General features: G+C 62.2%; 1 protein-coding gene across 2 annotated transcripts; it reads right to left on the bottom strand.

Moving 5' to 3' along the window:
- Positions 1-1,558: 1,558 nt before the first annotated feature.
- On the bottom strand, positions 1,559-20,659 carry GRK2 (G protein-coupled receptor kinase 2). 2 transcript variants are annotated; one of them, XM_022591303.3, is made up of 21 exons: positions 20,340-20,659; positions 10,276-10,352; positions 8,337-8,410; positions 8,104-8,205; positions 7,942-8,016; positions 7,755-7,816; positions 6,901-6,952; positions 6,565-6,656; positions 6,174-6,273; positions 6,010-6,088; positions 5,791-5,921; positions 5,487-5,581; positions 5,307-5,414; positions 5,097-5,163; positions 4,681-4,781; positions 4,015-4,081; positions 3,837-3,932; positions 3,436-3,598; positions 3,138-3,274; positions 2,942-3,052; positions 1,559-2,856 (listed from the first exon to the last, which is right to left on the bottom strand). In XM_022591303.3, the coding sequence occupies exons 1-21, from the start codon at positions 20,450-20,452 to the stop codon at positions 2,692-2,694; spliced, it is 2,067 nt and encodes a 688-aa protein (XP_022447011.1). In that variant the 5' UTR covers positions 20,453-20,659; the 3' UTR covers positions 1,559-2,691. The 2 variants fall into 2 exon arrangements, with proteins under 2 accessions (XP_022447011.1, XP_022447009.1); XM_022591301.2 differs by having other exon boundaries at positions 2,942-3,055; positions 20,340-20,657.
- Between the last annotated feature and the right edge of the window lie 2,789 nt (positions 20,660-23,448).

A 23,448-nucleotide genomic window follows, 5' to 3' on the forward strand; every position in this document is an offset into this window, starting at 1 on the left:
CTGGCTGCCACTGCTGCAGCCTTCTCTAGCCTCCATCTTCCTTAAAAGAGGCTACCCTGACTCCAAGCCCTCTTCACCCCAAATCCAACGGGACTGTCTCAGGCCCAGCCTCTCCTGATTTCTGCGGCCTTGGACACAACTCCCCACCCCCACCCCCCAGCCCTTGACTCCTAATTCCACTGTCTTCTCAACCCTTTCCTGGGGCCCCTGTTGTCCCTCCCCGACTCCCAGTCTGGCTTCTCCCAGCTGAAAGCCTGTCTGTTCCCACTGTCACCCTGATGCCACCTCCAGGACCACATTTCAGCTCCCTCTGGGACACCTCTGTGCCTGATGTCCCATGCAATCCATCAGCAGTTTCCAAACCAGATGCAGCCACATTCACCCTCTTCCCTATCGGCCAGCTCTGCTCCCTGGCTGTCGTGACTCTGAGTGATAGCACGGGCCTCCTGCTGTGCCATTTTGGACTCCCACTTCTGTCTCGTCCCCAGGTCTCGCCCATTCCCACTGGGCCACGTTCTTCCCATCTGACCCCTTTGCATCTCTTCCTTTACCACCACCATCATTATGACATCTCTTCCCTGGACAGAATCAGTGGCCCTTCACCCGTCTCCCTGCCTCCTGTCCTTCACCTCCTTCCACACGTCCTGCATGTGGTAACAAGCAACTTGTTCTACAGCCAGCTCTCATCACGCAGCCCCGGTCCAGAGCCTGCAAGGACTCCCCAGAGCCTATCCAGGTTCGGGCTGCATCTCCATTGCCACCTTCGTCGTGCAGTCACTAAGTGCCCCTGGGCTCTGGGGTGGGTTCAGCCTGCATTCAGGGCCTCCCAGGCCTGGCTCCTTCCCACAGTGCTCCTGCCAACCTGAGCCACTCCTGACTGCCGGGCCCTTCCCTGCATCGGAAATGCATCCCCACCTCCTCCACCCCAATGCTGGAGGCCCAGCTGAAAAGCCATTTCCTCAGAGACTCCGTGGAGCTGAGTCCTTGCCAGCAGAGTCCTGCACGGAGCGGGCAGCAGCAACATCACCCGTGCGGGCCTGGACGGCAGGGACTTGGGGAAAAGAAAGTTGAATAGAGCCTCTGGGTACATGAGGCCTGGTGCTGGGGTATCCCTCAGGCTCAGGCTTCAGGGACCTCTACTGGAGGCTGCACAGCAAGGCCGGAGGTAAGACCAAAGCCAGAGAAGGCGAAGGCCAGAGACTGTGGTGTGGCCCCAAGGGCAGAGGTGCTCATCTGTCCACAGGGGTGTCCTCAGCATGGGTCCTGGAGGGCCAGGTGGGCTCGGTCGGTCCAAACATGACACCAAGCACCAAAGGGCAGGCACCTCCTCCTGCTTCCCTGGCAGTGGGCGGAAGACCCCTTCTGCTCCCACAGGGTAGGAGGGGCGGAGTGGGAGCCCCTCCCCGCCCCGGGGTGCTTGGGGCCTGGGCTGGCCGTGGATGCCGGCTGTGGAGGTGGAGGGGATCTGGCACCACCAAGACCCTCTCTCCTCAGGCCCCAGCCCCGTGGAGACTGAAAATGACCATCGGGCACAAAAGAGTCTGACACAGCCAAGGAGTCAGGCACCATTTTTTATAAAAACGCGTATATCATTTTTCACTCTTTAAAATCACATTCAAAAATCGGCAAAGAGACGCCCCGGGGGGGGGGGTGAGTAGATGGGAGTGGAGGGCCCGCTGACGCAGCCCCGGGGGAGAGGGCGCGACACCACACACGGCAGCGACTGGCATGAGGGGGCATGCTGCGGGCGAGGTGGCGCCCTGTGGGCAGTGGCACTGACGGGACACGGGGCTCTGGAGCTGGACGGCCGGGGGCACGCACGGAGCGGCCTGGCGTGGGGAGGGCTGCCCCACCTGGCCCCCTCTCACTGTGCTGCCCGGCCAGCCCAGGCCGGCCCCCTGTGGTCCTGGGCAGAAGAGGCCCTGCCCAGCCCAGGGAAGGGGGGCTCGGGGCCAGGCGAGGCCAGCGTGGCACAATCCACAGGTGCCTTTTCTGTGGTCCCTGAGCCTGGGCGCTTGGGGTGGGAAGAAGAGGGGGCTTTGGTGAGGGCAGCGGCAGCCGCTGCCAACGCCACCCTCCTGGCCAAGCCCCATGGTGTCCAGGGAAGGTGGGAACGGGGGACTCTTCCCAAGAAAGGGTGCAGGAGCCTAAGTCACGCGGGAGGCCCTGGGGTCAGGGAGACAACGGGCCCCCTTGTCTACCGACTAGCTGGAGGGCAGGTCAGTGCAGGGCTGTGTCCCTGTTACAGGAGGGGCCGCGGTGGGAAAATTCAAGTAGCATCCCTGCCCTGCGGCCTCCCCTGGGCTGGGGAACGCCGGGCCACCCAGCTGGGCTGTGGGCACAGAGCTGGAGGTGGCCCAACTCCACGTGGCACCATCCCTGGGGAAGGGGCAGGAGGGCCGCTGGGGGCGGCTGCTCTCCCTGCATGGGAAGACACCGGGGGTGGGTGGCCCCTGGGGGCGGGGCCGAGGGTGGCTGGACAGTGGCTGGGTGGGCGGCAGCGGGAGCCAAGGCAAGCGGGCCCCTCCCTGGGGGCTGGGCCAGGCTGGGGCCACAGGAAATCACAATAATTACAAAATAAAACCTTTTCCGCTTGGCGGGAAAACAAATAATAAAAATTCAACAAAATAAATTAGAGGTTTATAAAAGGCGGGCGGGCAGGAGGGCGGCCGGGCGGGTGGCGGCAGCAGGTCAGAGGCCGTTGGCGCTGCCGCGCTGCACCAGCGGCACCTTGCTCAGCTCCACGACGGGCGAGCGCGGCTTGTTCTTCATCTTGGGCACCCGCTGCACCAGCTGCTGAGCCTCGCGGTAGGCGTCACGCAGCTCCTTCTTCCATTGCACCAGCTCGGGGTCGCTCTGCACACACCCCGAGGTCTGTCAGGGGGGGGCCCGAAGGCCACTCTGTCCCCGCCCCCGCCCACCGCCCCGGGCCCCCACTCACGTCGCACTGCAGGACGAACTGCTTGCCGCCGCGGATCTTGAGAAGGAGGCACTTTCGCTCCTTGATCTGTGTCTCCTCCACCGACTGGATCTCCTCCATGGTCAGCAGGCTCTGCTGCGGGGCGGGGAGCGGGCGGTGAGGGCGCGGGACAGGCCCCGCCAGCCGCCAACCCCAGGGGCCCCGGCCCGCTCCTTACCGGGGCCTCGCCCTCGCCCCGCCACTCGAGCCGGTTGGGGAACAGGTAGAAGTACCGCCGCTGCCACTGGGTCAGGAAGGGGTTGCCCATCTTGGACATGTAGCCGTGCATGATGCAGTCCTTGCCCAGGGCGTAGTCTGATGCAAGAGAGTAAGAGAGGGGGACTCAGCCGGGCCCGCTCCGCTCGGGTTTGAATCCTGGGTCGGCTGCTCTCTGGCTGTGACCTTGGCTGAAACCTGAGCCTGTTTCCGATCTTTAAGGCGGGCACTGGGCGCCCACAGCAGCCTCCGACCCTCACCTTCCTCGTGGCCCAGCTGCTTGTTTTTGGTTTTCTTGCGGGCCTCCAGCCGGTCCGTCTCAGCGTTGATGGTGTCGAAGACAGTCTCTGCCACCTCCTGCTGCCACCGCTCCGAGATGGTGAGGGGGAAGTTGCGGTAGAGCTCCTGGTCGCTGTCCAGTAACTTCACCGCAAGGCCAGGGAAGAGACATCCATCGGCCACAGGCCTGCCTGGCCGCAGGGCCCCGGGGCAGGGTGGTCTGGTCCAACCGCCGCCCCCAGGGATGTCTGGGGAGGAGAAGCCTGAGGCCCAACAGGCAGACGGGGCTGGCATGGGGGTCTCACAGGGCAGAGGAGGGAGGAGGATGCCAGCCGGGCTGGGCTTAGAGCTCAGGGCTGAGAGGCCAGGCAAGGGCCAGTACCTTGATTCCTTTTGTGTCCTCCTCATCAAAGGAGCCAATGTCGAAGGCGTCTGCCGCATTCACCTCCCCTCGTGGGGGCATTAGCGGGGGAGGGTACTGCAGCAGAACAGGAGCTGAGCATCAGCTTGGGGCAGGGGCTACAGAGGGCCCCACCCGGCCCCGGCCCCCAGGCTGTTACCTTCTGCAGGAAGACCATCTGCCAGTCCAGGGAACGGAAGAAGGGGCTCTCCTTCACTTCCTGGGCCCTGCAGGGAGAGCGGGTCATCAGGGCTTGGCACCACCCAGGCCGGGGGGCAAAGCCTGGGCTGTGGGGCAGGTGGCCCAGGTTAACTCCTGGTTCAGCCACTCTCTGGCTCTGTGACCTTGGGCAAGTCCTTTAAACCTCAGCCGGTTTCCCCATCTCTAAAACGGGGAGAACAGCAGTTCCCACATCGTAGGGCTGGCGTGAGTTTTAATATTGTGAATCTTGCCACATCACGCCCAGCGCTTAGTAAATGTTTAATAAACATAAAAAGCTGCTGTCCTCACCATCTGTGTCACAAGGCCCCTCGGGAAGCTGGTCCACACCCACCTCCAGAAGCTGCACTGCAGGCAGCCCTCCCCCTGAGAACACCGGGCAGGGCTGGCCACGCCCCAGCTTGTGAACCCTTCAGAGGAGGCTGGGACCATGGAGGAGGCTCCAGTGACAGGACACAGGCCTTGTCTTCTTAGGGGCACAGGCAGAGGCTTGGGCAGACTGGCCCAGCAGCCCACTGCAGAGGCCTGGACACAGTAGCGTGGACACCACCCAGGGCCCAGCAGGGAGGGAAGGCCTGGGACAATGGCCCTGGTCTCAGGCACTCACCCTCGGCCCAGGCAGCCTAGCCTCCTGTTGACGTCCCTCTGTAGCAGCCCCTCCAGCAAGGAGCGGAGCTCAGGGGAGAAGGAGTCGGGCAGCTCCACAGCCTGCAGGGAGGAGTAAGGGGATGTTGGCAGAGGCCCGGGCCCCATCCCAGCTCTGGGGCTCCTGAGGCTGCTTGGGGCAGGGGTGGGAGGGTCCAGGCCCCCAGCAGAGGGAGAGCTTCCTAACTGGCCCCTAGCAGGCGTCTCTGCTCTGACGACAGAGAGAGGAGAGCCTACAGGGAAGGAGGCCAGAGTGGGGTTAAGCGGCTGGAGATGGCTGCTGGCGGGTGAGACCCTGATGCCCGCAGGAGACCCCAGCCTCACTGTGGCCCCCCGTGGACTCCGCCCAGCCTCCCCGGGCTGGGACCCTCCACGCACCATGGTCAATGTCATTCTGTCGATCTCATGCTTGTCTTTGGTCTTGTGCTGCCGGAAAGGGCTATGCCTGCGCAAGAAAGGCCGAAGTCCAAGGTCAGAGGACGGGAATGGGGAGACTGAGGCAGGCAGCATGGACGATCCTTGCCGGCCCGGGGAAGAGCCTGTCTCTGTCCCGCCCCCCCCCCCCCCCGCCCTGGGACGGCCACTCACCCTCGCAGCAGCTTGAAGAGCATGCAGCCCAGGGAGAACCAGTCGGCGCTGCTATCGTAGGCCACGCCCTTCTGCAGAACCTCGGGGGCCATGTACCCGTGGGTGCCCCTGTGGGAGCGAGGAGGCCATGAGTGGGTCTGGTGGAGGGTGAGGGAAGGGAGAGGGGGCTGGGGCACTCACACGCTGGCGTGGGGCTTCTTCTTGGAAAAGTCGCAGGCCAGGCCCAGGTCTGAGATGCGCACGTGGCCATGCTCGTCCAGCAGGATGTTGGCCGGCTGTGGAGGAAGCCCAGTGAGCCGTCCCCCGAGCAGCTCAGGACAGGGCCCGGCCGGGCAAGACGCCAGCTGGGGCGCCGTCTTTGCTCTAGAGGGTATGCGTGTCCAGGGACAGGGCCCTGGGTCGGGGGCGCGCAGGCGAGGAGCCGGGCCGGGCCTGTCTTGGGAACGGGGGCAGCCCGTGCTGGGAGGAGGGCGGGGCGCCTCACCTTCAGGTCCCGGTAGACGACAAAGCGGTTGTGCATGTGCTCCAGGCCCAGGATGATCTCGGCCGCGTAGAAGCGCATGTCGGCCTCGGAGAAGACCCCGTGCTGGGACAGGTGGTAGTGCAGGTCCCCGCCTGAGGGAAGCAGCCGAGCAGGGGGATGCTCAGCTCCCACCCCGGCCCCCAGCCCCGAGGTCCACCTGGGGCCAGGCCGGGCACTCACCGTTCATGAGATCCAGGATGAAGCTGAGCTTGTCTGGCGTGTGGAACGCGTACGACATGCAGACGATGAACGGGCAGTCCTAGGAAGGGGTGGGAGAGGAGGTCAGCAGAAGCTGTGCCAGGTTCGGAGCCAAAGGCTGAGCTGGTGGCCAGCTGCCCGCTCACCCCGGTGCTGACGAGGGAGAGCATGATGCGCTCGTTCAGGGCCAGTGTCTCCCCTTGCTTCATCTTGATGCGCTTCTTGTCCAGACACTTCATGGCATACCTGCAGGGGAGGGGCTGGTTGGTCAGGCGGTCCGCTGGCACCTGCAGTGCAGGGCCCCAGGGGCGAGGTGGGGTGGGCAGTCCTCAGGGCCCTTGTGGGGAAGACTAGACACCACGACAAGTGTATGACACACAGAGACAGAGAGAGGGCAGAAGTGCTGGTGGGCCGGGGCTCCAGGGGCCACGGCAGGTACCAGAGCAAGAACCGTGTGTGGCCCTCTGCGGACACCTGCCCATTCAGGGCACCCCTCCGTGGCCCTCCTCTCCCTCAGGCATGCCACCAAGTGCTCACATCTTGCCCGTGTCGGCCTTCCGGCACCCGTAGACCTCGCCGAAGCCCCCTCGCCCGATGATACGGTGCACGCTGAAGTCGTTCATGGTCAGCTGTGGGGACAGCAGCAATGGGGTCACTGCAGGATGCCTGAGCCCCGCCCTGGGGCCACCGTCGCCATATGCTTCCCTGCCTTGAGCTGTCCCCGCTGGGCTCCTGCACCAACCCCACAGCCAGCCCCTGGGCGTTGAAGGGTCGACTCCCCTGGCCTCCCCAGCCCTCACCCAGCCCTGGGGCCCGGGTCCCTGGGGAGGGGCAGCAGGGAGGGGGCTCTCCACGCCCACCCAGCCCACTCACATGGATGTTGAGCTCCACATTCTTCCACTGGCAAAATCGTGTGAATTTATCGCTGCGAGAGAAGAAACCAGACTCAGTTGAGCCTTAGAAAGTGAGTGAAATGATGCTGGGGTGAGCCGGCCTCACCCACTACCATCCCCTGGGCTCCCGAGCCTCAGTGCCCTCTTCTGGGGTTGCCCAGGAAGACTGCCAGCCCGAGCTGCCCCCAGCCTGTGCAATGCTGGCGCTGCTGTCTGTCTGTGGGTTCCTGCTGGGATGAGATAAGCTTAGAGGTGAGGTCTTCCAGTCTGACCCCGACTTCCTGCTACCCCATCCACAACAATGCTCACCCCATCCCTGCTTGCATACTTCCAGTGACACACCACTCATTCCCTGTGAAGCCCCCACTCCACGACTAAGCAGCTGGGACATTAAGAAAGCTGTTCCCTGCATGGAGCTGAAATCTCCCTACAACTCCTACGCACCGTGAAGGCCACAGTGGGCAGCGAGGTGGGCAGTGTGTCCTCTCGGGCCCATCCCTACCACCAGCCTGATGCTTCTCAACCCCGACGGGCCCAGCAAGGGGCTAGACAGTCCATGGGAGGGAAGATGCATGGGTGGTCCCTCGCTCCCTTTCGGCCCTCCCTGGACAGGCTTGGAGGTGCCTGGTGCTGAGAAGGGTGGGGCGGGAGTGTCGGGGAGTGTCAGGGAGGTGACGACCTCTTAGGAGCCCCCGCGCTGGCGTACTGTAGACAGCCCCAGGGGCCCGCGCGTTGGGGACTAAAGCAGGCTGGCTTCTCTCCTCCGCGCCATCCACGCCCCTTCTCAGAGCGGCCCTTCCCCACCTTCTGCTGCCGCTCACAGCCCGCTCTCACCTCTCAATGAATTTCTGGAACACATCTCCTCGGAGGTTCTGACAGATCTCTTCGATGTACGGCTACAGGAGGAAGCGGGAGGTTGGTGGCTGAGCCAGAGTGGGAGCTGACCAGGCTCTGGGACCTGTGCTGCCCAAGGGGGACCCCAGCTGGGCTGGGCAGCAGCGGGGAAAAGGCCAGCACACACCTGGAAGAGATCCGGAGGCACCTGCTTCTTCACCAGATGGCCCTGGACGTGCTCGATGGCACTTTTCGAGAAGGGCTGGGGAAGAGAGAGGTGTGTTCGTTCTCCACGGGTCCACCCCTCCCGTCCCCATGCCCCTGCCAGCACGCGGGCCCGGGCACTCACGTGTGAGCAGGCCAGCAGCTCCTTCATGATGTACGTGTCAAAGATCTCCCGGCTGCAGGCCAGGCGCTCCTCCTCTGTCTCCAGCTTCTCGTATTTCTTGATCTAGAGGACAAGATCCCCACAGGTGAGCTTTGGCCCAGCGGGGCGCGGGGGTGTCTTACAGATTCAGCGAAAGCAGCCCAAGCCCTGCCCCTTTCTCCACACACAGCAGGGCCAGGCTAGCCCAGCCTCACCCCCTCGTAGAACTCCACCAAGGGCTTGGCCTCCTCCAGGTGCTTCAGGCAGAAGTCTCGGAAGAGCAGGTACCCTGAAAGCAAGCATTGTGCATCACGCCGAGCCACACACCCCGCAGAGGCCTGCCCATCATGGAGGGTGGGGTGGGCTTGGGGCTTCCTGGGCAGAACTGGCCAAGGAGGTGGCAGAGGTGATCTCTGCCCCAGGCAGAGGCTGGGCAAGGTGGCCTCGGAGGCTGTCGCCAACCAAAGATTCTTGAAGTCGGGGTCGGGGCGCCTGCATCTCTACCCCTCTCAGAATCTGCTTCCTCAGATGATGGCTGGAAAGTGACAGGTGCCCTGGTGAGGCAGAGGTGGGGAGTAGACTCTGGCGCCTGGGTCCCCCACCCTCTCACTGCAGTCTGGGGCCTGTAGCTCCTCAAGGAGGGCGACACACCCACCGGTCAGGCTGTGCAGGGTCAGTGAGATCCACCCGGCCCAGGCCAGGGCTGCTGCGTGGGGGCAGGAAGGCAGCCTCCGGGCGGGGGGCGGGGGGGTGTTCCTCTCCCTGGGCCTTACACCCCCCTCTGTCATCTGGCTGATTTTCACAGCAGCCACGAGAAACAGGCAGACAGGGAGGGCAGGTCCAGCTGGGGAAACCGAGGCTCAGGGAGACCTGTCAGGCAGGCGGTGTGTGGCAGCATGAGTAGAACTCAGGGCCCTTCTGTCCAGTGGCAGGTCCTGGGAAGGACAGGCCAGAGAGTGTGGCCTTGGTGCAGGGGGCCTCACAGGGCATGGGCCTCTGGGGAAGGGAAGAGGTGAGACGGGCTGCAGTAAGGGCTCACGGGAGAACTTGCATGGGCTAGGCCTCATCCTCCCCAGGGATGGGGGCCGGAAGTCTGGCCCCAGAGCAGCCCTGGAGGGCAAAGCAGAAGGAAGGGTGGTCTCTACTCCCTCCAGCCCAACACGCGTGACCAGGCTCGAGCTGGGTGACTTTCCACACCTCTTGGGGGCACCGTCCCCACTGCCTGGGCACCTCCACCTCTGCCAGAGCTCGCAGCCAGCACTTCTGGTAAGGGCAGACTGGCCTTTCGATAGTGTGCCTTTAGTAACTTGTGACCAGGGCTTCCCAGTGGGCCAGGGGCTTTCACTGCCACCGCCTCATCTGGCCCTCCAACAGTCTTGGGCAGCGGGGCTCCTGAGTCCTAGCTCCCAGGTGAGACTCAGAGAGGTGAAGCAATGTGCCAGGTCACACAGCACAGGCAGGGGACCCACACGGCGTGCTTCCCGACACACTGACTCGCTAAGCCTGACCTCCAACGCCCCGATCCTGCCAGGCCGGGCCACTCCCATTTCAGAGCCGGAGCTGTGTGTGGCCGGAGCCTGCTTCCCTGTGCCCCGCCTCACCGTTCCCTGTGTGCCAGGTCCGTGGGGTGGACCCACGAAGCCTCTAAGACAAGGGCACTGAGGACGAGGAACGGAGGGGCCGGCCAAAGCAGGCTGCTCACAAAGAGGGCCCGTGGGGGCGGCGGGGGGGGGGGGGGCGACCACAGCCTGGCGGGCGCCACAGGAAGGGCCCCGCCCCTTCCTGTCAGTTCTACCAACGGCCCCGAGCAGCTGTGCCTGCACCAAGGGGAAGCTGCAACTCTCAAAAACAAACCCCAAAGGAGGAACTTCCCTGGCGGCCCTGGGAGACTGCTGGCCCCGCCCCTTCAGGGGGCTCCGGGGCTGACGGCCAGGGGCTGGGAGGGCACTACGTCACCGCCCTGCCTACTGCCACCGGGGGAGGGGAGGGGGGGCTCGCTGGCTGCCCTGCCCCCTGCCCCGGTGGTTGGGAGGCCAAACCTTCTGGGAGAGGGGAGCACAGCCCAGTCGGCTGGGATGGGGTCAGGAAGGCGGCCCCGGGCAGCTGGACAAGTGGCAGAAGCCCCAGGGCCGGCAGAGCCCCCACCGTACTCACCCAGCTTCTGGGAGAAGACCTTCTCGAAGGTCACCTCGCCCCGGTCCTCCAGGTACTTCTGCATGACGCTGCGGATACTGAAAGACACAGGGGCCGGGGTGACCTGGAGCCCCCAGGGCTCCTGTCAGGCCTGCTGGCCCTGCTTCCCTGGAAGGTCGCTGCTTCCTCTCCCAGAATCCAGAGTGGAGGGCACTGCTGGTGGGTGTCATCGCTCCCTCCAAGAAGGCAGCCACCCCTGTTGGACCTGACCGTGGCCACACCAGAGGGGCCTGAGCAATCCCGTGCCTGCCTACCAAGGCTCTGTCCCCACAGCTAGGTGACCAGCAGGTGGTTGCTCAGAAGCCTGGTCCCAGCGCCGCCTTGTCTGGCTTTAGGAACTTGGCCAAACCTCAAAAGCCAGGACTCACCCATCAGCAAATGATGGGTCACGAAAATATGGCCCATCCCGACAATGGGATACTACTTGGCCAGGAAATGGAGTGAAGTGCTGGTGTGCGCGTGCGTCACGGTATGGATAAACCTAAGAGGATTCTGCTACGTGAACGGACAGTCACAAAAGGCCACATGTTATATGATTCCATTTATACCACCTGTCCAGAACAGGCCAGTCTACAGACAGAAAGCAGGTTAGTGAGTGTCAGGCTGGAGAAAAAAGAGGAATAACTTCTAATGGGCACAAGGTTTCTTTATAAGGTGATGGAAACGTTCTGGAATCAGGTAGTGGTGAAGGTTGCACAACACAGTAAATGTACCAAAATCCACTGAATTGTACACTTTAACATGATGAATTTTATGTTATGTGAATTATATCTCAATATTGAAAAAGAAAAGCCAAGCCTCAGCTCCCGTGTCCCTGATACCCGAAGTAAAAACCCCCTGCCCCTGGGTCGCCTGGGAGGGCAGCAGAGCAGAGGCCACTGTTGTGACCACGGAAGCCCAAGCCCACACTCCCCGCCCCCGGCTATCTCCCCCCACTGCCGAGTGCTGTCTGGGAAAGCCACACCTGGCCACGCTTCACGCCTCAGTCACCTCTTGCTGTCCCTTCCTCTCCTTTCCTGGGCCACCTGCAGTCCCACCCTGCCAACCAGCTGTGGTCCCATTTGGACCTCACTAGCCTGGGTTCCAGCTGCCCATACTGAGGGCCGTGCTGGGCAGTCACACCTGAGCCCGTGCGATGCTCACAGGCTTCAGGATACGTGGGGCTGCCAGCAGGCCACGGATGAAGAAGACTCTGTGTGCCCACCTCTCTGTATCCCCGTACCCCTGTTGGAGCCCAGCACAGGGCCCTGCTGCCCATCACCTAGTGGAAGGTGCCATGCAACCCTGCCCCCGCAAGGCAGGCCCTCCCAGTCCTGCATTGGTGGTTCTGTGACATTAGACAGCATGAGACAAAGCCTGAGTGGGGCCCTGTCATCTGGAGGAGACTCAGGCAGGAAAGAATGTTCTGGGTCATTGGGAGAGGCCGTGTGGAGAAGGCAGAACCTCACTGGGTTCCTCAAATGCAAACAGGATGTCACAGGTGACAAAGTCCAGGGCAGGTGGGTGGGCATGGGGGCAGGCAGGGAAGACCCAGCCAAGGATGAGCCATGGGGCAGGGCGGAGGCTCAGCAGACCACACTTGGGAAGCTCGGTCCAGGGCGGCGGGTGAGCGGGCAGACTCTGCTGGGGTTGGGCACCACAGGAGGAATCCCAGGTAGCTGATGACGCTGGGCCAGGGAGGAGGGGAAGAAACAAGGTGGGGTAGGAGCAGGCTCGTCTGTTGGATGGATGGATGGAAGGACAGAAGAAGAGCTGACGAGGCCAGCTGGGGGTCTTGAGGCCCCGGGCCCCATCAGAGAGGGGGCCTGAGGAGAGAAGGCTCCAGGCAGGGCCAGTGCAGCCAGCAGACGCCGCCCAACCCCTGGCCTGGGCTCGCAGGCGGGGCGACTCCTGCCCTGTCCTGCTCAGCACTTTCCTTCTCAGGTGGTCTGGGTGGAGGCCCAGGCCCTCCCGGGCCCTTGTCCGCATTCGGGCCACGCAAGACAACATGGGAGCGTGCAGAGCCGGCATGAGCAGTCCTGGAGCTGTGACCCCTCCCCCCAGATGCTCGGAGATGCCGTGACCTCCTCCGAAAACTGTCTCCAGCAGGAAGAAGGGTGCCGATGACCTGGACAGCCCTCCTGTGTCGCCATCCTGTGACTCCAGCCGACAAGGGAAGAGCCCCAGCTGAGGGCCAACGGCCCAGTGGCCCTGAACTACCACGTCCGAGCCGGTTCCCTCCCAGAAAGTGAGGACGCCCTCCACAACCACAGGGACTCCAAGGCCAGGACGTGGCCCTCAGCCACGCTGGCACACGCTCCCCTCCTGGGGGCCACACACCTGCTCACGTCCACCAGCCACCGTCAAGGACACATCTCCCTGGCCCCGTGGGACTCCCAGGGACTCAGGAGATGAGACCAGCCCCCAAGTCCCTCATGCACTTCACACACATCAGAAGCTAAAAACTCTGTGACGCTGAGCAAGACACAGCCCCCACCCCGGGGCCCGCGGACCGGGGACAGGGAGCCCAGGGAGTCTGTGGGGCACATTCTGCGCCGATCTCTCAGGGCTCCCAGCTCTGCGAGGGACAGCTTGGGGCCTCCCGTTCGGACAGGGAAACAGGCCGGGGGGTGTGCTGGGTGAAGCACAGCGGGGTGGGCCCAGTCCAAGGTAGCGAAGGCTTGGCAGGGTCACGAGACCAGGCAGCTGGGAGGTAGGGGTGTGGAGCCCGGGGACCCTGCGAGGGCCAGATTTCTCCTGGGAGGTGGACAAAGCAATAAAGAGGGAAGAAATATCACAAGATGTCGATCTTCCATGGGGCTGGATGGTCAGAGGGAACGTCCAGACAGGCAGATGCAGGTGACAGGCAGGGTGACTCCGGCCTGTCAGATGACCCCACGGGGCAGCTGGGCATAGCCCCTGCAATAGTCACTGGGAAGCCCCCTGCCCCTGAACCAGCAAGACTGGCGCCAGCTCAGCCAAGGCGGCGCGATGGGAATGCCCAGCCCAGAGCAGTGCCACTTCCCGCCGCAGGCTCGTGGGCTGGACGTGCAATGGCCGGGAAACGCGCTCGCAGAGGGCCTGCCCGCGAGAGAGCGGAGCCGCCAGCTCCTCTCCAGGCATGGCACCCGGAGCGGGCCTTCTGCCCTCCTGGGGGCTCTGCCACCGGCTCGGCCCAGGGCGCGGAGGAAAGGCCCGGGCTCCGCGCCGCTCAGCGGCCAGGCCCTGCCTCCCTCGGAAGGCTGCACAGGGTGGATGGCCACAGCATTCTTCCCAGCCCGCAGCACTTCCACTTTTTTCCTTAAAAAGAAAAAATGTTTTCTAAATAAAATAAACACACCCCCCCCCAACCAAACACGAGGTCAGACTCAGCGGAGTCCTTGAAGGAGAGGCCCCCAAGGCCGCAACGTTAGGGTTTCCTGTCCATTCCCACAGGGCTGGAGCCCAGGGAGCTGGCAGGTTAGACAAGTGTGTTATGGGGGATGCTCCCGCCAGGGTGGCAAGTACAGGCTGGCACAGGAGGCGGTGGCGGCCTCCTGGGCTGGGTCACCTTCATCTCCTACCCCCTCTCCCTGATACTGGCGGAGTCTGAGTGGCGAAGGCCCCAGAGCAGCATTCCTGTCCCCGCCCAGGTCAACAACTCTGATATCCAGGAGCACGTGGTCCCCAGATGGACTCCAGGTTGTCCGGAGAGCCCAGTATCTGCACCCTCCCCGCCCCAGCCCCACCCCCAGCCCCTGAAGGACCCAGCCCCTCCAGGGAACGGCCTCAGTGGCCTTAGTTGCTGCAGTCGGACCGGTACCCAGGCCTGGGCTCCAAATGGCCCTCCCCACCTCCCTCCCTGAGGCCAGGCCAAGTCACAGACTTTAAATGTCCAGTTTCCCCACTTGTAAAATGAGGATGTCAACAAATGCTGAATTGCCAACACTGAGCTGGCCACTGAAAAAGGCGGAGAGGACACAGCAAGAGGAGAACGCAGCCCTGCTGCGAGGGCCGTCAGCTCCCTCCCTCTCCTGAAGGGAGCCCTCCTGCTGGAACCCCCAGCAAGCGCCTCCTTCTGGAATGTGATCAGAAGCTCCCCAGTCTTGCTGGGGTCTCAGCCCCACACCTGCTGTGTCCTCAGAGGGTGGGGCTCTGACTGGCGAGCCGGCCCCTCGGCTGGGCCCATGAGCACCCCACCCCCGAACCTGAGCCTGAGCGGCTGCCACTCCACTCTGCTCACAGACCAGCCTCAGGCACTCGTGCCGCACAGTCTGGGGGCCCCAGTGGGCACAGCCCGATACCTGCCCTGCCAAAGGAGCAAGGGCCCCCTGGCAGGAGCTGCCCGGCCCTGCTGCCCAACAGCCAGGGCTGCTCACTCTGGCTCCAGCTGCTCTGAGGAGCAGGCCCAGCCTGACACCAGGGGAGAGAGCACTTCCGCCCTCCCAGCCCAGAGCGCGGGCTGGGGTGATGGGACGGCAGGGAGGGGGTTAGGGCTGAAGGGGAGGACTTCCGGCACCTTCCGGCACCACATGGTTCAAAGGGAAAGCTAAGTCCTTCACTCTGTGGCACACGGGCCTCACAGATGACACCCGCTCAGGGTCACAAACCGTAGCTTGTATGGACCGGGAGGGACTGCAGGGTCAGAAGCAAACATACTCATCTTGATGGTGAGGAAATCAAGGCCAGAAGAAGCTGAGTAGCTCACCCTGAGTCCCAACCAAGTTAGCGGCAAGAAAATGTCCAGCCCTCCCTGAGAAAGGGCCTCCCACCAGGCAAGGGCCTAGCCCAGCCTCTGCTGGAGAGCTGGGTGCAGAGTCCCAGGGGACCCCGGACTCTTGCCCTGCCCGCCTTGCCCTCCACCCACTGCCAGTGGCTGTGGGAGCCCATCAGGCTGGGGGCAGCCTTGGCCGGCACCTGGCCGGCCAAGGGCCATGGTTCCTGTGCTCCTGTGTGACAGGAATGCCAGAACCACGAAACCTCAGGACGGTGCAAGCTGGCCTGGGGACTCCGGGCCTGGCGGGTATGGTGCAGCCACGCCGGGAACCGTCACGCTCTGGGAGACGACGGCGGTTAAGCCAGCAGATCAGAGGCTGCAGCCGCGGCTGGGACGCTCCTCCGTGGCATTTCCAGGAAACCTGGCACCGAGGTGGCAGCAGCATGAGGAAGTCCCCTGGGGCTTCTTATTAATATTTCTCAATGACTCTTCCTTGGGGCTGACAACATCCTCTGAGCTCGAGGACAGGGCCACACATCAAATGGGAAAGATCAACCCAAATGGCCAACTCTGGAGCAAGTCCTGGGCCAGGGAAGAGAAAATGACAGCACGGGGCACCACACACGAGCCCACCACGAATGTCCGCAGCGACCCAGGTTCCCCAGGGCACGGTGGCCACAAAGTGACAGCTTGCAGGATGTGCGGGAAAAGGCACTCGGGTGGCCTTGTCACACATCACGACTTCTACACCCCGCAATTCACTGCTGCCATCACCTCAGAACAACTTCCAGGGCTCCCTGCCCTGCAGCTCCCAGAAAGGGGGCCATCCCCGACCCCAAACCCAGAATGGCCTCCAGAGTCAGAGAACCCCCCGCTCAGAGAACAGAGCTGCTAACACATTCACACCTGAAAACCCACTTCTGAAACCCCGCTCTTTGGCCCGCGGAGACACTACCCTCCCTGTTAGCAGCGATGCAGAGAGGGCAGGTTATTGTTTTAGAAAAGGCTGCAGCCAAATGCCTCATTTTTCCTGTTTGAAACAGGTTAGTGAGAACTCGAGTGTGACTCTGTCTTATGTGTCCAGCAGAGGACACTGGCCCCTCGGGCCACAGGAACAAAGGGCAGGTGTGCTGGAGGCTGTGCGTTCCTCAAAGACTCTCACGTGCTCGTGGCTTCTGCTGTCTGTTCTGAGGCGGGAGCGTAGTATCCTGGAAGCACCAGCCGTGTGCACGCAGACCCACCCCACCGGCCCCCAGGTGCTCGGCCCCCCTGCAGAGCCTCCCTGGGTGCCCGGGGCAGGCAGGAAACACCGCTGCAGAGCCTGCCTACACCTGATGTCACTGGGAGTTTACTACTAGGAATTAATCGTGCATTAATAGGACACATTTTTCCCGGGTTGACAGAGCCCAGATTCCCCGACACGGATTCCAACCTGTCATGCTCACGCGCCCTTCAAATCCTTTTACTGAGGGAACAGCAGGCGGGCGAGCAACTTAATGGCAAAAATGTGAAACCCCATGATCTGGAAAGGAGAACAGATGGGAAAAGATGTCCCGGAGACCCATTCCTGGGGAACGCGGGGGCTTCAAAGGCCCAGAGGGAATGACTGCCCAAAAGAGGATCTTGTTTTGTGGGGGGAGGCGGGGGCGGAGAACGCTGCTACTGGAGTGGAAAGTTCTGGGTAAGGGATAAAGGCTGAAAACAGCAGGGTTTCTCCTGGTGATGCAGAACTGGAAGGAGAAGGAAGGGAGAAAACCACCCCCTGCACCTCTTCCCGCTCCACAAATCAAGGGCAGGAAGTCCTGGGAGCAAAGAGTTAACAGGAATGAAGAAGCAGCGGAGGAAGAGCTGCGGGTCTGGGAGACGGGGAAGCCAGAAAAGGGCAGGAAGGAGGAAATCCACGGTGGGGGAGGGACCAGGAAAGGAAGAGCTGAGAGAATGGGAGGCTGCAAGAGGCACCGGGCTCTGACATCTGCCACTGGGGCTGCCACTGTCACCAGGGAAGGCAGGGACATCTCCTGGGACCGCCCAGGCCGGTCTCCTCCGCCAGGAGCCCAGAGATTAATTACACGAGGCCTCCGTGGTCACATGAAGCAAATGACGCTAATTGCAGGACTGCTGCCACTGCCGGGAAAGCGAGATAGCGGCTCCTTCAGGGAGAGGCCCAGACCACAGACCCCGAGGGCCGAAGGAGCGGAGAGGTCACCGGTGAAGGGCAGCCCCTCGTTTTACCGAGGTGGAAACGGAGGCAGGCTGGGCCAGCATAAGGGACGTGCTGGGGCCCATGTGAGCTGGGACTGCGGTGGGATTAGAAGCTGGTCTCCTGATTCCAGCTGCACTGCTGCCTCCCTCCATGAGAAGCGCGAGAAATGGGTCTGTTTCCTCGGGTTCTATAGGGTGACAGAAGGGAAAGCCCGCGTGCCAACTGAGTGGCACTGTGCCCAACAGCTCCTGTTCCGCAGCGCTCAGAAGTCAGAGCTGTGATGGCAGCCCCAGCTCCCGGCCAAGCCACAACCCGGGCACCAGCCGCAGGGAGGCTGCCAAGAGGGACCACCCCAAGATGGGAACGGCTCCAAATGGCACCTTGTCATAGACAAACCGTGGCCTTCGTCCCTGGCCCTGACCCCAGGCGTGGAGCCGTCTCCTCCGTGCACTAGCTTTGCCACAGCAGCTGAGCTCTGTCCCAGCCGGTGGCGAGGGGCTGGGCCTTGATGGTGCCGGGGGCTGCCCTTGTGCTTCCGGGCCAGGGGTGCCAGCTGGCACATTCCACAAAACAAGGACCAGGCTGAGAGCAGAGGTACAGAGGGGTGTGTGGAAGAAATGATGCATAGCAGGAGTCCAGAGACCCCAAGTTCAAGTGCCACCTCGCCTCTGGGACCAAGTCTCTTCCCCTCTCCCAGCCTCAGTTGCTTCAACTATTAAGTGGGAAAATACCACCTGCCATGCCTGTTTCCCACAGTCGTGAAAAGGATAAAATGGAGTAAAAAGCACTTTGCAAACTGGGAAGTGCCAGGCAGACGTAAGATACAGTCATAATGATCTTCAGGGCAGGCTGACACAGGGGGTGGGCGAAGCATAAAGCAAAGGGTGGCATATCCTCCGAGGCGGGAGGCCTGGATTCCTAGGCCCTTCCCCAGCCTTAGCTCACTAACAGTCACTGCTAGGGCCTCTAGTCCATCTCACAGGTGTGGGCAATCTGCCCAACGTGGCGCCGCCAGACGGTGACCCTACCTGAGAGCCCATGACACCTGGCTCTCGGTCTCCTGCTGTGTTCCCCTAAAACTCACAGCTCACCTGGTTTCAGACACTATACACAGTCCTGATGTTTCTTGAGCAACTACTACATGCAAGGCATGGCCTTGCCAACCTCACAGGTTGGTTTTTGGATCGACTGAGATGACAAAAGGTCAAAAATAAATAATTATAATTTCCACCATTACTCCTATCACCACCATCAATATCACAGATGTAAAGGGGACAGGAAAAGAGGAACATCTTGTTGCTCACGGTTCTAACACCTGCAGAGCCAACCCAAGGCGGGGCCCCATCAGGAGCAATGCATTCTGGGGCGAGATTACCCAAACACAGAGAGTTCCAGAAAAGGCCCCGCCTCGTACTTTGCAGAAGTCCAACCTGCCAGAGGGTCTCGAGGCCAAGGCCACCAAGGAGAGCCGCTGTGAGACCCAGAGGGTGACTCCCCCATTTCCTCCCTCGTGGCTTTGTCATTTCTGAACTCATTTTGTTCTAACTGTCGCCGCTCCCTGGACAGCCCGCAGCTGACAGTCAGTCTGGTTCCCGTTTTGAGAAATCTGATTGCAAATGTCTTAGAAAAAAAGGGTCCTAACGGCCTTTTCAAAACGCAGGCCAATTTTCCTCTCCCAGGCCTGGTGTTCAGTCAATCTGAAACCCAGAGAACGGGTCACAGAGGAGGGCACCAGAGACGTGGGCACCGTACCCCCTCCCCACCGCCGCAGCCTTGGGCCCTGCTTCAAACACTCAGGATGCCACAGAGTCACAGTCCTTATTTCACACCATCCACATTTCACAGATGAGAAAACCGAGGCCCAGAAATGGGAAGGGACTTGCCCAAAGTCACATGATAAAGACCAGGAGAGCTAGGACGGGCCCAGGCTCCTGGGCTGGCAGGGCACCAGCATGGCAACTCTTAGGCAGGGATGGAGGAGCTTCTGGGGCTGGCCTCACCACGCAGCATGAGAGATCGTGGTGGGCACATGGCTCCTGTAGATGCAGAATGGCCAGGCCCCCCTGGCTCAGGCCACAGTGGTGGACACTGTGTGGAAACAGAAGCCGGAAGCCCCGATCTGGTGGCCAGCCACCACCCTGGATGCCGGTGACACTGGGCAGGCCACTCACCTCTGGGCCTTCAGCTTCCCCACCTGTTCCATGGGGACAAAACCACACCTGACCTACCCGCCCATGGGCTGCTGTGAGGCTCAGGCAATGGGAAAATACTCTAGAAGCCGTAAAATGCTGGACAGCCTCAGCTATTGTCCGTATCCTGTCCACTCCTGTGCCCAAATCCTGAACAGATGAAACTTGGATATCAGGTGCAATGCTATCAGTTACCTCACAGAGAGGTGGCAGCTGTGGTCCAGCTGCTGCAGGGGTGCTGGGACGTCCCCTGGCAAACAGTACCCAGGGGGCACCACAGGCGGACCTCACCAGAGGAGGGATTCGAGGGGAGAGGGACTGAGGGATGTGGCGCACACCATACCCTGATCCCCACGCTACCCCGGCCCCCAAAGCACTCTCAATCCCCACCCCAGGCCGGTGACCCGCCAGAAAAATGGGGAAGATCCGGGAAGACTTGTCTGCCCCAAACCTCACAGAAGTGTCCACCCGAGGGGGACCGGGGCGGGGGGGGGGTGTGGAACCCCAAGGTGGGGATGCCGAGAGTAGGGGCGGCGAAAGGATGGGCAATATAGTCAGGCCAGGTAGATGGGCAGGCAAAGGAGGGGACTCCACGGGACCCGGGGCCACCCGGAGGAGGAGAAAGGGGAGCACGGAGGCTCTAGGGGAGAAGGCAAGAGCGAGGGGCTGACGGAGAAGGGGGCCAGGCGGAGTGTGTGAAGGGAAAGGCGGCAGAGTAGGGCAGGGGCACTGAGCGGGTCGGAGAGCCAGTGCAACTGGAAAGCCCCGGCGTTGGGGTGCTCCGGGTTCAGGTGCACAGGGCCTGGGGCGCAGGGGTCCGGTCAGGGCTGCGGGACGCGGAGAGCTGGCGGGGCAGAGGGGGTCTCGGGGCCAGTGCCCGGGTGGTCTGGGGCTGCGGGGTCGGGGCTCGGGGAGCGGGGCTGAGGGGCCGGCGGGCCGGGGCCGGCGCCCGCCTCACCTGGGCTCGGGCAGCAGGATCTTCTTGCTGGCGCGCGCGGCCGGCGTGGCCTTGCTCTTCTCCATGGCCATCAGGTAGCTCACATCGGCCAGCACCGCCTCCAGGTCCGCCATCTTGGCGGCGGCGGCGGCCTCTCCCGCCGCTCGGCTCCGCTCCGCTCGGCGCGCTCGGCCCGGCCCGGCCGCTCCGTCGGCCTCGGGCGCCGCCGCCTGCCTGGCCCCGCTGGGCGCCCGCGGCTCCGCTCGCCGCGGCTCACAGGCGGCGCCGCCCCATGGCGCCGGCTCAGGCCCGGCCCGGCTCGCTCGGCTCCCGCCGGGACTGCAGTCGGGCCGCCGCCGCCGCCGCCGCCGCCGCCGCCGCCACCGCCGCCGCCGCCGCCGCCCGCGCCCCGGAGCCGCCGCCGCCTCCGACCCCGCCTGCCGCGCACAGCGCCAGCGAGCCCGCGAGGGGCCGGGCGGGCGGGCGGGCGGGCGGCGGCGCCCCCTGGAGGCCGCGCGGGCTGGACCGAGCCTGACCCCCGCGGCACCCAGACCCCGCCTCAGCCCCCAACCAGGTCCTCGGCTCTCTGACCCCGACCCCCAGCCATGACTCTGACCTCAGACTTGGAACACGACAGGGATCCTGGCCAGAAGAAGACCCTAGACCCAGACCTTGACCACAGCTCAGATCACAACTCGGATCCCAGGCTCCAAGACAGACCATGGCTGTGACCCCAGACTGCCATTGCAGAACGTGATCCCAGGGACTTGGATCTCCGACTGTAGCTATAACCCCTGACCCCTGACCTTGGACAGAGTCGGAAACCTGACGCCAGACCCGGATAACATTCCTGACCCCAGACTCCAAACAGGACCCCAGACCTAGACCTTGGACCACCACCTCAGACTCTGACCATGACCTCAGATCACCACCCTGGGCCCAACCCCCTTCAAACCCAGATCCTGACACTGACCCCCGACCTGCCACAGGACCCCAGATCCAGATTTTGGACCATGACCTCAAACACTGATCCCAACCACAGACCACCACCTTGATCCCATCTTGGTTACTGACCCCAACCTTGATTCCACCCCCAGACTCAGACCACTATCATGACTCCAAACCCTGGACTTAGGGGCAGGGCCCAGACCTGGGCTTGGACCATCAATCCCAGACCAGGGTTCTAGACCCAACACCAAAAACTCTGGACACGGACCCAGGACCAGGACATCCAACCGGGACCCAGACTGGACCTAGAACCCTTAACAGGCCGCCATGGACCTGGGACCTGACAACTGCAGTCAGACTCCAGACTTACCCCAGGCCCAATCCCCATTCCTCCTGCCCCAGACCCAATCCAGGCCCCCAGGGCTCCCACTCAGGACCAAGGACCCTGCACCAACACCACTCCCTGCCCCAGACAAGAATCATCATGATTCCACAAAGTGGGATCAAACCTCTCTCAGCCTGGGAGGGCAACCAGGTCACTGTACTGCCTGGCAAGGGAAACTTACTCTGCTGACAGCCCACGGTGGGGGGGTTCCATGTATCTCAAAGCGGCACCCCTTACTCAACATGCCCTCGAGAGCCTCTCTCTGCTTTCCAAGGTGACAAGATCCCCTCCCAGTCCTGGGCACATGGAGCCAAAGCCTCATGCCAGTTGGTGGGCCAGTAATCAGAACCCTTTTGCAAAGCATAGGATCCCCACGCCCCGCCCCCGCTCTTTGCACTTCTCAGCCTACCTTCTGAGATCACCCTCGGCAGAGCCTGGAACCAGAGCACATCAAGATAGTGAGGTCCCCTCGTCAGTGGGCGACACCACCATCCACCCAGATACTCAAGCCAGAACTCCAGGCATCATCCTTGGCTCTCCATCTCCCCCTTCCCTAATCTGTCACCACACCCTCTTATCTGGCCTCCAGATAAGAATCTTCTTAAACCTGTCTGCTTCTGAGGATCCCCACAGCTGCTGCCCTGATGCAGGCCCTGACCAGAGATGCCTCTCCCAAATCTAGCTCTGATAGGGTTACTGCCTGCTTAGCACTGAGAAGCAGTGCTCCCGGACCTCTGGGGCTGCTGAGAGTGGGAAATCAGAGGGGGGCCCACTCTGCCCAAAGTAGATCAGGTGAGCAAGTTCCTTAACCTGCAAGTCAAGGTCTTGGATGACTGGGTCCTGCTCCCCTCTCAGGCCTGTGTTGCCACCATCCCCTATGCCTAGGGTCCCCCCACCAGCCTACCCATCAGTTTTTACCTCTGTGCCTTTGTTCTTCCGCCCTGTGTCTGGAAGCACTCTGTGTGCCCTCTTCCCTGGCTAATTCTTGTTCATCCATTAAGACCCACCTCCTCCAGGTAGCCTTCCCCAATCCCCTGCCTCCAATTCTGTTCATCTCCAGTTCTGCACTAACTGCCTACTTCCTTGATTTGAGAGCATCGTCAATTGCAAGATGCATCATTTCAAGTTTTTGACAGAGGGATGGGATGTGTGTGTGTGTGAAGCTTTATTAAATGTTTGCATCCATTGGAAAATGCATCCTGATGTTAGAAATGCTAACGTATAAAAAAAAGTGTTCAGGGCTTCCCTGGTGGCGCAGTGGTTGAGAGTCCGCCTGCCGATGCAGGGGACACGGGTTCGTGCCTCGGTCCGGGAGGATGCCACATGCCGCGGAGCGGCTGGGCCCGTGAACCATGGACGATGAGCCTGCGCATCCGGAGCCTGTGCTCCGCAACGGGAGAGGCCACAACAGTGAGAGGCCCGCGTACCACCAAAAAAAAAAAAAAAAAAGGGTTCATACCTCCTCCCACTGCCCACCGTGGGACCTGGCACAGAAAGGTAGAGTCAATGTTTGATGAATGAATGAGTGACTGAGTGAATGAGCTCCACAGCCCAAGGTGGCACATGGAGTTTGGGGTAGAAGACGGCCAGAGGCACAGGAGGATGCGCCAGAAGGCCTCTAACTTCCTCTCCTCCCACCTCTCCCCAACTCTTCTGGACTCTAACTACAGCCACCTGGGGCTTCTGGAACCACTCCTATTTAAAAATCCTGTCTAAAGAACTCATCAGACCAGAGTCCCCGTGAATTCTGAAAAACCAGCCATCCTGCTCCCGGAGGTGGCCCTACCTCCCCGACAC

Source organism: Delphinapterus leucas, chromosome 7 (assembly GCF_059928025.1).
Source record: "Delphinapterus leucas isolate spDelLeu-1000000601 "Yukka" chromosome 7, BTC_Dleu_Yukka2, whole genome shotgun sequence".
In the NCBI taxonomy this organism is placed as follows: domain Eukaryota; kingdom Metazoa; phylum Chordata; class Mammalia; order Artiodactyla; family Monodontidae; genus Delphinapterus; species Delphinapterus leucas.